At 42.7% G+C, this 14,311-nt stretch overlaps 1 protein-coding gene and 1 non-coding gene across 5 annotated transcripts in view; one reads left to right on the top strand and one right to left on the bottom strand.

The window, feature by feature from the left end:
* Positions 1–6,142, bottom strand: part of usp14 (ubiquitin specific peptidase 14 (tRNA-guanine transglycosylase)) — a 6,888-nt gene extending 746 nt beyond the window's left edge. The window contains exons 1-16 of one of the 4 annotated variants that reach the window (XM_058394945.1): positions 5,965–6,142; positions 5,113–5,258; positions 4,948–4,980; positions 4,766–4,870; positions 4,573–4,676; positions 4,410–4,468; positions 4,169–4,299; positions 3,796–3,876; positions 3,616–3,701; positions 3,387–3,501; positions 3,180–3,245; positions 3,001–3,093; positions 2,700–2,828; positions 2,525–2,585; positions 2,338–2,445; positions 1–1,307 (exon numbers count right to left, since the gene is read on the bottom strand). The exon at positions 1–1,307 is cut by the window's left edge and continues 746 nt beyond it. In XM_058394945.1, coding sequence (XP_058250928.1) covers positions 1,156–1,307; positions 2,338–2,445; positions 2,525–2,585; positions 2,700–2,828; positions 3,001–3,093; positions 3,180–3,245; positions 3,387–3,501; positions 3,616–3,701; positions 3,796–3,876; positions 4,169–4,299; positions 4,410–4,468; positions 4,573–4,676; positions 4,766–4,870; positions 4,948–4,980; positions 5,113–5,258; positions 5,965–5,980 — 1,485 coding nt within the window. In that variant the 5' untranslated portion in view covers positions 5,981–6,142 and the 3' untranslated portion in view covers positions 1–1,155. Of the gene's footprint in view, positions 1,308–2,337; positions 2,446–2,524; positions 2,586–2,699; positions 2,829–3,000; positions 3,094–3,179; positions 3,246–3,386; positions 3,502–3,615; positions 3,702–3,795; positions 3,877–4,168; positions 4,300–4,409; positions 4,469–4,572; positions 4,677–4,765; positions 4,871–4,947; positions 4,981–5,112; positions 5,259–5,375; positions 5,579–5,603; positions 5,804–5,964 lie in introns of those variants that run through there. The other 3 variants (XM_058394947.1, XM_058394949.1, XM_058394948.1) reach the window with 3 other exon arrangements.
* Positions 6,143–6,994: 852 nt separating this feature from the next.
* On the top strand, positions 6,995–7,066 carry trnae-uuc (transfer RNA glutamic acid (anticodon UUC)). The gene has a single exon. It is a non-coding gene; the product is annotated as a tRNA-Glu (tRNA).
* The last annotated feature ends 7,245 nt before the right edge of the window (positions 7,067–14,311 follow it).

Raw genomic sequence — 14,311 nt, 5'->3', positions numbered from 1 at the left:
ACAGACTCCTGACCAGAACTTCCTGTCTGATTTAGCTTCAGTCCCAGAGTAAAGACTGATCTGGGACAAATTTGAGTCACATGGTCCATTTGAAAAAGCCAAACATAAAAATATGACAACACTCTACACTGCTATAACATGTAGGAGGTATCTCCTGTGGATAGATGAGTGTGTTTCAGTCAGAAGGCAGAGTTTCTTTTAAAAATAAGAGAGAGAAGCAGCGTTCGAGTCTGTCATCTTGTTCTAGTGAGCAAACCATCAGCAGTAGAGTCTGTACGGGTTTGGAGCTGATCTGTGGTTGAATTTAACCTGCTAATGTAACATGAGCGTTTGTGACACTAGCGTTTAAAACGTTTCCACAGAGCCCAAGTCGGTTTTTGCTCGAAGTAACAATCACAAGCTCAGTTAAGAGGTTTGTTTTGTTGAGAAATCAGATTAAAATTAGCTTTGCTCATAATTAGCTAGCAACAAACGATATACTCCATCAAATCAAAGTTAAATTTGCTCAGCCAATCACAGATCACCACTGCAAAACCTGACACACACACAGTGCTGTACTAAATTAGCTAAGTGCTAACATTAGCTAGATAACTAGCTTGCTAGAAATCTTGCTAAAGTTGGATGAATGTTTTTACCAAAAACAAAAATCTAGCCCTGTTTTGTTAGCACGTGGACTTTGATCCATTTTACCTCCAAAAACGACGCCGTGTTTAAGACAACTGCATCAGAACCAAACCGATTTATTTCTCGCACGCTCGCCATCACCTGGCATTTCGGGACATGTGCCATTTGTCGTCACCTGAGGGACTGCTGAAGATGCAAAAAAAAAATAATAAAAAAAAAAATATGAAACTTTTATGAAATCATAACCTTTCTAATTCTTCTCTTCCTTCCCTCAGCCCAAGATTCAGTGATTGCCTCAGATTATGACATGGAGATAGAGGAGAAGCTACAAAAAAATAAAAATCCCACAAAAATCCAAAACCATAACGCCCATATGCATCACAGCTGCCCCCAGGGGGCGGAGACTCGTGCACAGAGACCACGCTGATGTGATGTGAGGTGGGGTTTGAAAGACACCAGGGTTTATTGCACATCTTATGCAGACAGTGCTCAGAGATGGCGGTAAAGAACGCGTGATTGTGTGTGTGTGTGTTATTGTTTCTGTTCTTCTTCCATGACTTCGAGACGCCGCGGCCCGTAAACCAGCACGTAGGCGATGTGCCAGTCTCCGCCTCCAGACAGCTTCAGGATGTCCTCTGGTGTGACCACGCTCACCTTGTCGTCATCAAACTTCACCCATTCATCTGCAAGAATACAGAAAGGGAAAAAAAATAAGTTTCTCTTTTGTGGGCGTGGCTTATTCTATACATAATCTACTGCATAATTTATACACATCTGTGTTTAAAGTGTGGCTGGTGTGTAATAAACCCTCTACTAGCCCCAGGGGGGGTACTACGAGTTCTGAGTGAGAACTGTGGCCTGATTGGTTAGGGTGGAGTTCTGAGTGAGAACTGTGGCCTGATTGGTTAGGGTGGAGTTCTGAGTGAGAACTGTGGCCTGATTGGTTAGGGTGGAGTTCTGAGTGAGAACTGTGGCCTGATTGGTTAGGGTGGAGTTCTGAGTGAGAACTGTGGCCTGATTGGTTAGGGTGGAGTTCTGAGTGAGAACTGTGGCCTGATTGGTTAGGGTGGAGTTCTGAGTGAGAACTGTGGCCTGATTGGTTAGGGTGGAGTTCTGAGTGAGAACTGTGGCCTGATTGGTTAGGGTGGAGTTCTGAGTGAGAACTGTGGCCTGATTGGTTAGGGTGGAGTTCTGAGTGAGAACTGTGGCCTGATTGGTTAGGGTGGAGTTCTGAGTGAGAACTGTGGCCTGATTGGTTAGGGTGGAGTTCTGAGTGAGAACTGTGGCCTGATTGGTTAGGGTGGAGTTCTGAGTGAGAACTGTGGCCTGATTGGTTAGGGTGGAGTTCTGAGTGAGAACTGTGGCCTGATTGGTTAGGGTGGAGTTCTGAGTGAGAACTGTGGCCTGATTGGTTAGGGTGGAGTTCTGAGTGAGAACTGTGGCCTGATTGGTTAGGGTGGAGTTCTGAGTGAGAACTGTGGCCTGATTGGTTAGGGTGGAGTTCTGAGTGAGAACTGTGGCCTGATTGGTTAGGGTGGAGTTCTGAGTGAGAACTGTGGCCTGATTGGTTAGGGTGGAGTTCTGAGTGAGAACTGTGGCCTGATTGGTTAGGGTGGAGTTCTGAGTGAGAACTGTGGCCTGATTCGAGTAAGTGTATGTTTGTATTTTATTTTCTTTAGAGATGTGTACAGTGTGTTACGGTCCTCTCCTCACCTTCTTTCCTCTTAACCCACGCGACGTAATGGCCAGAGGAGCTCGAGCGGCCCTGATGTGTCAGAACAGCCTGCAGGTCGTAGTAACCGCTATTATTGGAGCCCAGATCTGCACAGCAATGAGACGTTATCTCAATCACCTCACCCATGTTTGCATAAATGTTTATGACAGAAACACACACACACACCGTCAGGAAAAGAAAAGTCTTTGTATTTCACTTCTTTTGGAGCTTCGATCTTCTTATTGATCTGCGGAACAGAAATGAGGAGAATGGTAACTAGTGACATCAGCGCACACACACACACACACACACACACACACACACACACACACAGAGGATAGGTGAATGGGTGAAATCTTACCTTCTGCTGCTGTTTCTCCAGCTTTCGGTCCTCCATATCCTTAAACTTGGACCTCACAGACACCATTTTTTCCTGCAGCTCAGGAGCACACATCTCATACACGTCCAGCATGAGGGGGAACTTCACGTCCTACGTGCATAATGATAAGAATTTACCACAACATTGATATGTTTGGCTGATTATAGTGCTAGATGCAGAGGAAAAAGTACTGGAGGTGACTCCTACAAGCCTTAACTCTAATCCAGGAGATGCTGCACAACACAGGCGGTCTACCTAAAGTTATGTACTAAGGTTATCTTACCTTGAGGACTTTGGCATTAACAGACTCCTTCTCTTTGTAGAAGAAGCGAACCATCTGGACAGTCAGGTACGCCGGGAGACGGCTGATTTTAGACTGAAAAGGACAGATAAACAAATATTTAGCATAAAATGCACCATATGTAATGCTAAAATAAAACGAGGTGATGTATAGTGTCGTACCGATTTTGTATAGAGAGCATCTCTCTGTAGAGATGGAGAAAACTTTGTTAATTCCTCTTGTAGTCGCTGGATTAAGAGAGAGAGAAAGATAAGATTAGTATAAGTTAGCTTTTATTACAGCACATTCCTGTCAGAGAGCTGTTACTATAGAAACAATAACATTATATTAACTGAAGCTGCACTACAGTCAGAGCTGCTGTTACTCACCAATCTAATGCCGGTTGCCAGATATTTGACCTCCTGGTTGATGAAGCAGCTGAGCTGCAGATGGTTCTCTGTACCTTTGACAGGTTCTTCATCCTCTGACTCTGTGCACTTCATTCTTCACATAAATGAGTTAAAGAGGAACGCGTACGTACACACAGTGAATGAACGAATGAATAAATAGTTATCAACACTGTTACTTAAAATCAGCCTTCCCGATCTTAAAGGATACGTAGTGTCAAACTCCAGCCCAAAAAACTGGTCAATGAAGTTCTTCTTTGTGGATGAAGCTGCAGCTCCGCCGTCACCATCACCTGTCTGCAAGCCAGGAGCATTTTTTTTTTTTTTTTTTTAAAGAGACACACATTTTTAACCACTTCCTGTTGTTAATCATATTAGTAGTGTGTCTTACCTCCATGGGGGTTTCAGATTCTTGAGGTTCTAATTTCTGCTGGAGAACCCGCATCAGCTGAACCCAGCACTCATTGGCATCCTGAACACACACAGATATGATGAGAGTTACTGAGGGGTTAGAGTGTTGGGGTCAGGGGGTAGTGATTAGTTACCTAATGACCTTTTAGGTTTATGGATGTATGGTGTAAGAGGTAGGGATTCAGGGTATAAGGAATAGGGTGTAAGGGGTAGGGATTCAGGGTGTAGGGATTATGGTGTAAAGGGTAGGGATTCAGGGTGTAGGGATTATGGTGTAGGGACAGAGGTGTAGGGGGAATGTGTGTTTAGAGAATATGGTGTAAGGGGTACGGATCAGGGTGTAGTATATTCACCTGCTGTAGGTACTGTCCCTGATCTCCTTTCTCAGCGAACTGAGGGAAGGCCATGTGCAGGAATTGCAGCAGGATGATTGGGGGGATACTGGAGGAAGTCTTATCCATCGACTCATACAGGTCACGCAGAGCTACACACACACACACAAAAAAAAATACTGACCTGTCTTGGGTCACTAATCCCAATGCATGGTTTGTGGCTCCGCCCACACTTTTTTATTTTAACAAACGCCACACTGACCTGCTGTGATGTACTGAGACGGCGCATTTGCTCCAGAGGATCTCAATGCACCAGAATACCTACACACACACACACATATACACACACACACAAATGTCTCAAGTTCCTCCACACACACACTGTAGATTATGGTTCAGTAATGAAGCGTCATTAGCACACACACTTCTTAAGAGAGGTTTTGAGTTCAGGCACTGAGCGGAGACACTGCACTGTGGCGTTCAGGTAGCATGTGTTCCCCAAATTCGTCAGTCCGCACGGTAGCTCCATCTACACACACACACACAATATGGAGAGTTTATTAGGATATCTCTGAAATAATAACATCAATAATAATAATAAATAAACACGAGTCTCACGGCTGAAGCGAGCTGCTCCTCAGTCATGTCCTCCACGAACATTGGACGGACAGACGGCTCCTCGGGCAGCGCCTCCACTGACCCCATCATCAAGAACGTCATTCCCTACACACACACACCTGGATTTTTGTTCTTTTTCAAGAAATCCCTTTCTTCTGAGATTTTTTTTTAGCTATACTTACATTTTTGACCTTGATGTTTCCCCACTCGTCATCCTGAGAGAGAGAAACAGAGAGAGAGAGAGAAACAGAGAGAGAGAGAGAGAGAGAGTAAAGATTTCACACAGTGCAGCATGACAGCATCATGGAGGTGTTGTATATTCGTGTGTGTGTGTGCGTTTATTGCACCTTTAGTGTTCCTCCCTTGACCATGACCTTCTGTCGGTCCGGCTGAACCCCGGTCAGAGCGAAGAGCTGGGCTTTAAACACCATGGGGGGTTCCTCAGTGTTCAGCTCCACTGCCTCAAACTTCTCCTTACCCCATTTCACATTCACTGTGGAATACACACATACACACACACACACACACACACACACACACACCATCATCATCATCATTATCATCACAGAGAGATGAACAGAGGCTGAAACACTGACATGAGCTCACATACAGTTGGTAGCTAGTAGCTAGCTAGGCTAGTTCTGCTAGCTAGGCGTGTACCAGAGCACAAGATAAAATTTCTTCTCATTACTCTTATTTAAAATAACAAACATTAACCTCACGATCATATGACACTTAATCAATCGCGTACAATAAAAAAAACAATACGTATAATTTATTTTACAGCGCCCGAGCTTCAACTTTGTGTTAGCTTAGCATAGCTAGATAGCTAGCATACTGAGTCATGCACCCGCAGAGCGCGCGCTCGAACAGCGTATCACTTCCGTTTCTGCGTGTCAGTGAATTCTGTGCTCGTGCTCAATTTTAGGGAAAAAAAGAGTTTTATCTGTAGAACAATAAAAAAAAAAAATACTGATACACTGATTACTCCATGCCGTGTGAGCTAGGTTTAGGTTAGCCCCGCTAGCTCTGATGCTAACTTCCGGTCACCGCACACACTCAGTCACACAGAGACAGTTACACACACACACACACACACACACACACACACACACACACACACACACACACACACACACACACACACAAGCTGTAAAGTGTAAAAACCGCTCAGACAAAATGTGTGTGAGCGCGCGTACCGGTGAATACAGGCATGGTGTGTCCGTGTCCGTGTCCGTGTGTGAGAGAGAATCCTGTTTAAACCTGCGCGCGCACGAACCGATTTCACCGACTTTCATTCAAACATCAGAGCAGAATGACGCTGCATCTGCACGCGCTGTGGAGCGCCTCATCGAGCCCATCTGCTATCGACTGCACCGCCTGCTTGCGCTCACACAAACAATGACTAGATCACAGTTCGACTAGTGATGTCTGATTCGCAGCGAGTCGGAACTGGAAAGTTCTTCGAGTTTCCGGCCTCAATTTTAACCCCCCCCCCAACCACCCCCCCCCCACCTCCCCAGAAGAAATTCTTGAATTGTTCATGATTTTATGTTTCTAGGTTTCTAATTTTCGTCCCAAAGATTTCAAGACACTTTTTGAGTGTTCCACTTAATTCAATGCTGGACAATTTACAACCTGACCTCAACCCCATAGATCACCTTTGGGATGAATTAGAGCAGAGACTGTGAGCCAGGTCAAAACACCTGCCTTTACCTGCACATGAATGTAATATGGAGTTGTCCCGCCCTTTGCAGCTATAACAGCTTCAACTCTTCTGGGAAGGCTTTCCACAAGGTTTAGGAGTGTGTTTATGGGAATTTTTGACCATTCTTCCAGAAGCGCATTTGTGAGGTCAGGCACTGATGTTGGATGAGAAGGTCTGGCTCTCAGTCTCCGCTCTAATTCAGCACAAAGGTGTTCTATGGGGTTGAGGTCAGGACTCAGTCAAGTTCCTCCACACCAAACTCACTCATCCATGTCTTTATGGATCCATCAAAACTAGGTGATACTTGGTCCGAGAGAAGTCCTGCAGGATTTTATGATCAATATAAAAGCAACAGTCGAAGACACGTGACCTGTGCAGGAGTGTGACAAAACGAAAGGCAAAAAGGGTTTGTCTTTTTTATATTTAAAGACCAAAGTAGAACTTTTGGACATGACCTAAAACCAAACAGCACCTTGACTATGAAACATTGTGGTGGAAGCAGTGTGACAGGTTGGCCAGTCTCCCATATGGTCTAGTGGTTAGGATTCCTGGTTTTCACCCAGGTGGCCTGGGTTTGACTCCTGGTATGGGAAGTTGTCTTTTGACACAGTCAACCACGAGACTCTCTTGTCCACCCTCAGGAGTCTTGGAATTCGTGTGAAAGCATGGGAATGGGGATGGTCGCTCATATCAGGTAATATGGAGGGGATCGACATCTGCTCCATGCAGACTCTCCACTGGCGTCCCACAAGGCTCAGTACTTGGTCCTCTCCTTTTCTCCCTCTATACTCACTCCCTTGGTGAAGTTATATCCTCACATGGGATTTCATACCACTGCTATGCCGATGACACCCAACTTATCTTCTCCTTCCCTCCCTCAGATACCAAGGCTTCTGCTCATATCTCAGCGTGTCTGGCAGACATTTCATCTTGGATGAAAGCTCATCAGCTGAAACTCAATCCCAGCAAAACTGAACTGATGGTCATCCCAGGTGATTCATCCAGGATCTTGCATTATTTATGAACAACTCCCTGATCTCCCCTTCGGCCACTGCTCGCAACCTTGGGGTAACCATGGACAATCAACTGTCCTTTTCCTCCCATGTTGTTAATGTCACATGCTCATGTCGGTTTTTCTTATGATTTGGTCATTTTTATTCAAACAGACTGCTTGTTCAGACTCTGGTCATTTCGAGACTGGACTACTGCAGCTCTCTTCTGGCAGGTCTTCCTCTGAATGCAATTCGTCCACTGCAAATGATCCAAAATGCTGCTGCATGACTTGTTTTTAACCTGCCTAAGTTCTCCCACACCATCCCACTGCTGCTCCTCCACTGGCTTCCAGTAGCTGAATCAGATTCAATGCACTGACGCTTGCTTACAAAGCCAAGAATGAACCAGCACCATCTGACCTCAAAACTCTTATTACTCCTCGCACTGCACCTCTCTCCCTCTGATCCACTAGCACTGCTTGACTGGTCCACCATCTCTCAGGGTAAGAGGTAGGTATAAATCTAGACTCATTTATATTTATGCTGATAGTATCCTAAGTCTGTGAACTATTAAACCAGTGTTAATATATTCATTGATAAAGACTTCAAAGCACTTTTATACAACGCTCTGGATAAGGGCGTCTTCCAAATGTCAGAAATGTAAATGTAAATAGAGGGAGCTTTACCCAGGACAATTGTGGGTCAAGAACTTGCTGCAGAACATCTGAAAATTGGTTGGAATTTCATATTTCAACAGGACAACAAAAACACAAACCTAAGTCCAAAGCTAACCTGGAGTAGCTTGCCAGGAAGAAGGTACTCTGGTCCTGACATAAATCTCATTCCAAATTCATCTGTGGAATTGTGTTGAAGGTTACTGTCTATCTGTGAGAAAAAACAACACACTTCTCCGAGCTTGACCAGTTCTGCAAAGAGGAGTCAGGGAAGATCTCTAAATCCAGGTGTGGACACGCTGGTGTTGTGTCAGTTCGTGTCATAAACTTTATTTATGTAGTATATTGTGATGTGTGGATCAGAGGAAACAAGTCCCACTTATATCCAGGAAGTTCACAGAACCTGAAAACAAATAAACCTCCAAGTTTTGGAAGAATGTGTATTTATTTTCTATCCTCTGTAGACAGACAGACAAAGTGGTTGACAGACGGGTAGACAGACAGAAAGACAAGGAGAGAGGTATATAAACAGACAGAGAGGTAGACTGAAAGACGGGTATATAAACAGAAAGAGAGGTAGACTGAAAGATGAGTATATAAACAGAAAGAGAGGTAGACAGACAGAGGGGTATATAAACAGACAGAGAGGTAGACAGACAGACAGGGAGGGAGGTAGACAGACAAATGGGTATATAAACAGACAGAGATGTAAACAGACAGACAGAAAAGTAGACAGACAGACAGAAAGAAAGGTAAACAGACAGGTGAATATATAAACAGCAGAAAAGTAGACAAAAAGACAGAGAGATAGAAAGACAGATGGGCATATAAACAGACAGAGCAGTAGACAGACAGACAGAGAGGTAGACAGACAGACAGGTATTTAAACAGACAGAGAGGTAGACAAACAAACGGTATATAAAAAGACAGCGAGGTAGACAGACATACATTGAGGTAGACAGACAGACTGGTATATGAACAGACAGAGAGGTAGACAGACAGACGGGTATTTAAACAGACAGAGAGGTAGACAGACAGACAGACAGAGAGGTAAACAAACAGACGGTATATAAAAAGACAGATGGGTATATAAACAGACAGAGAGGTAGACAGACAGACGGGTATATAAACAGACAGAGAGGTAGACAGACAGACGGGTATATAAACAGACAGAGAGGTAGACAGAGAGGTAAACAGACAGACAGAGAGGTAGACAGACAGATGGGTATATAAACAGACAGAGTTTGACAGACAGACAGACAGAGAGGTAGACAAACAGACTGTAAATAAAAAGACAGAGATGTAGACAGACATACATAGAGGTAGACAGACAGACGGGTATATAAACAGACAGAGATGTAGACAGACATACATAGAGGTAGACAGACAGACGGGTATATAAACAGACAGAGAAGTAGACAGACAGGTATATAAAAAGACAGACTAACAGAGAGGTAGACAGACAGATGAGTATATAAACAGATAGAGAGGTAGACAGACAGACAGGTATATAAACAGATAGAGAGGTAGACAGACAGAAAGGTAGGCAGACAGACAGGTATATAAACAGACAGAGAAGTAGACAGACAGGTATGTAAAAAGTCAGACAAACAGAGAGGTAGACAGACAGATGAGTATATAAATAGACAGAGAGGTAGACAGACAGATAGAGAGGTAGACAGACAGATAGAAATTAGACAGACAGAAAGAAAGGTAGACAGACATGTGAGTATATAAACAGACAGAAAGGTAGACAGAAAGACAGAGAGGTAGACAGACAGGTGAGTATATAAAGAGACAGAAAGGTAGACAGACAGACAGAGAGGTAGACAGAAAGACAGAGAGGTAGACAGACAGACAGAGAGGTAGACAGACAGGTGAGTATATAAACAGACAGAAGGTAGACAGAAAGACAGAGAAGTAGACAGACAAACAGACAGAGAGGTAGACAGACAGGTGAGTATATAAACAGACAGAGAGGTAGACAGACAGAAAGGGAGACAGACAGATGGGTATATAAACAGACAGAGAGGTAGACGGACAGATGGGTATATAAACAGACAGAGAGGTAGACAGACAAACAGACAGAGAGGTAGACAGACAGGTGAGTATATAAACTGACAGAGAGGTAGACAGACAGAAAGGTAGACAGACAGATGGGTATATAAACAGACAGAGAGGTAGACAGACAGATGGGTATATAAACAGACAGAGAGGTAGACAGACAGATATGTATATAAACAGACAGAGAAGTAGACAGACAAACAGACAGAGAGGTAGACAGACAGGTGAGTATATAAACAGACAGAGAGGTAGACAGACAGAAAGGGAGACAGACAGATGGGTATATAAACAGACAGAGAGGTAGACAGACAGATGGGTATATAAACAGACAGAGAGGTAGACAGACAAACAGACAGAGAGGTAGACAGACAGGTGAGTATATAAACTGACAGAGAGGTAGACAGACAGATAGGTATATAAACAGACAGAGAGGTAGACAGACAGATGGGTATATAAACAGACAGAGAGGTAGACAGACAAACAGACAGAGAGGTAGACAGACAGGTGAGTATATAAACTGACAGAGAGGTAGACAGACAGATGGGTATATAAACAGACAGAGAGGTAGACAGACAGATGGGTATATAAACAGACAGAGAGGTAGACAGACAGATGGGTATATAAACAGACAGAGAGGTAGACAGACAGATGGGTATATAAACAGACAGAGAAGTAGACAGACAAACAGACAGAGAGGTAGACAGACAGGTGAGTATATAAACAGACAGAGAGGTAGACAGACAGAAAGGGAGACAGACAGATGGGTATATAAACAGACAGAGAGGTGGACAGACAGATGGGTATATAAACAGACAGAGAGGTGGACAGACAGATGGGTATATAAACAGACAGAGAGGTAGACAGACAAACTGACAGAGAGGTAGACAGACAGATGGGTATATAAACAGACAGAGAGGTAGACAGACAAACAGACAGAGAGGTAGACAGACAGGTGAGTATATAAACTGACAGAGAGGTAGACAGACAGATGGGTATATAAACAGACAGAGAGGTAGACAGACAGATGGGTATATAAACAGACAGAGAGGTAGACAGACAGATGGGTATATAAACAGACAGAGAGGTAGACAGACAGATGGGTATATAAACAGACAGAGAGGTAGACAGACAGATGGGTATATAAACAGACAGAGAGGTAGACAGACAGACAGAGAGATAGACAGAAGGGTAGACATGCAATAAAAAATGAAACAACATGGAAATCACGGATCACTAGGTTTATTGGACATGAACTAAAATGTTATTTTAAAACAATAATAAATAGATCTTTTAGAGGATTTAAATTCTAATCTACAAAAAGCATCTTCTGGTCAATATTGCACTTGGATGACCAGCCCACTGACGTGTTCATGTCGCTGCAGAACTCTCTGCGCATGCGCACTATACCCCAACTGGCCCTCGCGAATCACACCCACGTCCTGCTTCATATGCAATACACGGCAGTGCCGCTAGAGGGCAATGAGGAGTGAATAGAGATGAACGCAGATATACGACCGGTTAAAGTAATGTAAAAACGCCTTTTATTAATGTAACGAACCAGGGCTTAAATACCAAAAATATCTATTAAAATGTATTAATATTATTTAATGCCTTAACATGTAGAATAATATACTATATTAATATTATTTCCTCTAATAATAATATAATAATTTAATAATATAAATATAATAATATTTCCTCTAAATATTTTTTAGAGGTTTACCAGTGTTTAAATAAATATTTCTGAACCATATTTCCTGTGGAGGAAGTTAATGCACGAAACTTTTGCTCCTTTTTGAAGTTTTAAACAGGTTTTTTCAGGTCAGATTATTTATCACAAAAACTACGACCATTAATTAATACATTTGTGTTTTACTGCAACTGAAACACACTGTCTATTTCACGTTTTAACAGAAGACGCTTCATTTTTTTTTTTTAAAGCTTTCTGATCAATTTAAATAGATTACAAAATGACACACAATAATAAAGAGATGTGTATATAAACAGACAGACAGAGAGGTAGGCAGACAGACAGAAAATTAGACAGACAAATGGGTATATAAACAGACCGACAGGTAGACAGACAGGCAGAGAGAGTGGAAGACAAACAGACAGAAAGGCAGACAGACAGATGGGTATATAAACAGACAAAGAGGTAGACAGACAGAAATAAAGGTAAAAAGACAGACAGGTATATAATCAGACAGAGAGGGAGAGAGAGAGAGAGAGAGAGAGAGAGAGAGAGGTAAACAAACAGACAAACAGAGAGGGAGACAGAGAGGTTGACAGACAGAGAGAGAGAGAGAGGGGTAAACAGACAGACAGACACAGAGGTAGACAGGCAGAGAGAGAGAGAGAGAGAGAGAGAGAGAGAGAGGTAAACAAACAGACAAACAGAGAGGGAGACAGAGAGGTTGACAGAGAGAGAGAGAGAGAGAGAGAGATAGATAGATAGATAGATAGATAGATAGATAGATAGATAGATAGATAGATAGATAGATAGATAGATAGATAGATAGATAGATACTTTATTCACAGTTTCCAGCAGTATCCACAAACACAGGTAATAGATAAAATAGGAAGGAATATTACCAAATATAGCAGAATATAAAAATATAATAAAATATAGGAAAAAATAATTCTAAAATACCCAAATTAGGGTACAAAATATAACAAAATTATATCAAATAACAAAATATAAAATATTACAAAATATAGCAGAATATAACAATATAAGAAAATATATCAGAAAAATACTAAATACAGAGATTTAGGAATAAATATGGAGAATTTGATGAAAAACAAGTAATGTGCAAGACAAGTGTTTAAAGTTACAGACCTATTCGATGTGCAAAAACTGCGTGTTTATGAGTTCTGTGCAAATCTCAGTTTATTGAGAGTTCCGTATAAACCGGAGTGTAGTGAGAGTTCCGTATAAACCGGAGTGTAGTGAGAGTTCCGTATAAACCGGAGTGTAGTGAGAGTTCCGTATAAACCGGAGTGTAGTGAGAGTTCTGTATAAACCGGAGTGTAGTGAGAGTTCCGTATAAACCGGAGTGAGAGTTCTGTATAAACCGGAGTGTAGTGAGAGTTCTGTATAAACCGGAGTGTAGTGAGAGTTCCGTATAAACCGGAGTGTAGTGAGAGTTCCGTATAAACCGGAGTGTAGTGAGAGTTCCGTATAAACCGGAGTGTAGTGAGAGTTCTGTATAAACCGGAGTGTAGTGAGAGTTCTGTATAAACCGGAGTGTAGTGAGAGTTCTGTATAAACCGGAGTGTAGTGAGAGTTCCGTATAAACCGGAGTGTAGTGAGAGTTCCGTATAAACCGGAGTGTAGTGAGAGTTCCGTATAAACCGGAGTGTAGTGAGAGTTCCGTATAAACCGGAGTGTAGTGAGAGTTCCGTATAAACCGGAGTGTAGTGAGAGTTCTGTATAAACCGGAGTGTAGTGAGTGTTCTGTATAAACCGGAGTGTAGTGAGAGTTCCGTATAAACCGGAGTGTAGTGAGAGTTCTGTATAAACCGGAGTGAGAGTTCTGTATAAACCGGAGTGTAGTGAGAGTTCCGTATAAACCGGAGTGTAGTGAGAGTTCTGTATAAACCGGAGTGTAGTGAGAGTTCTGTATAAACCGGAGTGTAGTGAGAGTTCTGTATAAACCGGAGTGTAGTGAGAGTTCTGTATAAACCGGAGTGTAGTGAGAGTTCCGTATAAACCGGAGTGTAGTGAGAGTTCTGTATAAACCGGAGTGTAGTGAGAGTTCCGTATAAACCGGAGTGTAGTGAGAGTTCTGTATAAACCGGAGTGTAGTGAGAGTTCCGTATAAACCGGAGTGTAGTGAGTGTTCTGTATAAACCGGAGTGTAGTGAGAGTTCTGTATAAACCGGAGTGTAGTGAGAGTTCCGTATAAACCGGAGTGTAGTGAGAGTTCTGTATAAACCGGAGTGTAGTGAGAGTTCTGTATAAACCGGAGTGTAGTGAGAGTTCCGTATAAACCGGAGTGTAGTGAGAGTTCTGTATAAACCGGAGTGAGAGTTCCATATAAACCGGAGTGAGAGTTCTGTATAAACCGGAGTGTAGTGAGAGTTCTGTATAAACCGGAGTGAGAGT

This window comes from Hemibagrus wyckioides, linkage group LG07 (assembly GCF_019097595.1).
Source record: "Hemibagrus wyckioides isolate EC202008001 linkage group LG07, SWU_Hwy_1.0, whole genome shotgun sequence".
NCBI classification, from domain to species: Eukaryota; Metazoa; Chordata; class Actinopteri; order Siluriformes; family Bagridae; genus Hemibagrus; species Hemibagrus wyckioides.
This window is presented reverse-complemented; position numbering and strand designations above follow the sequence as displayed.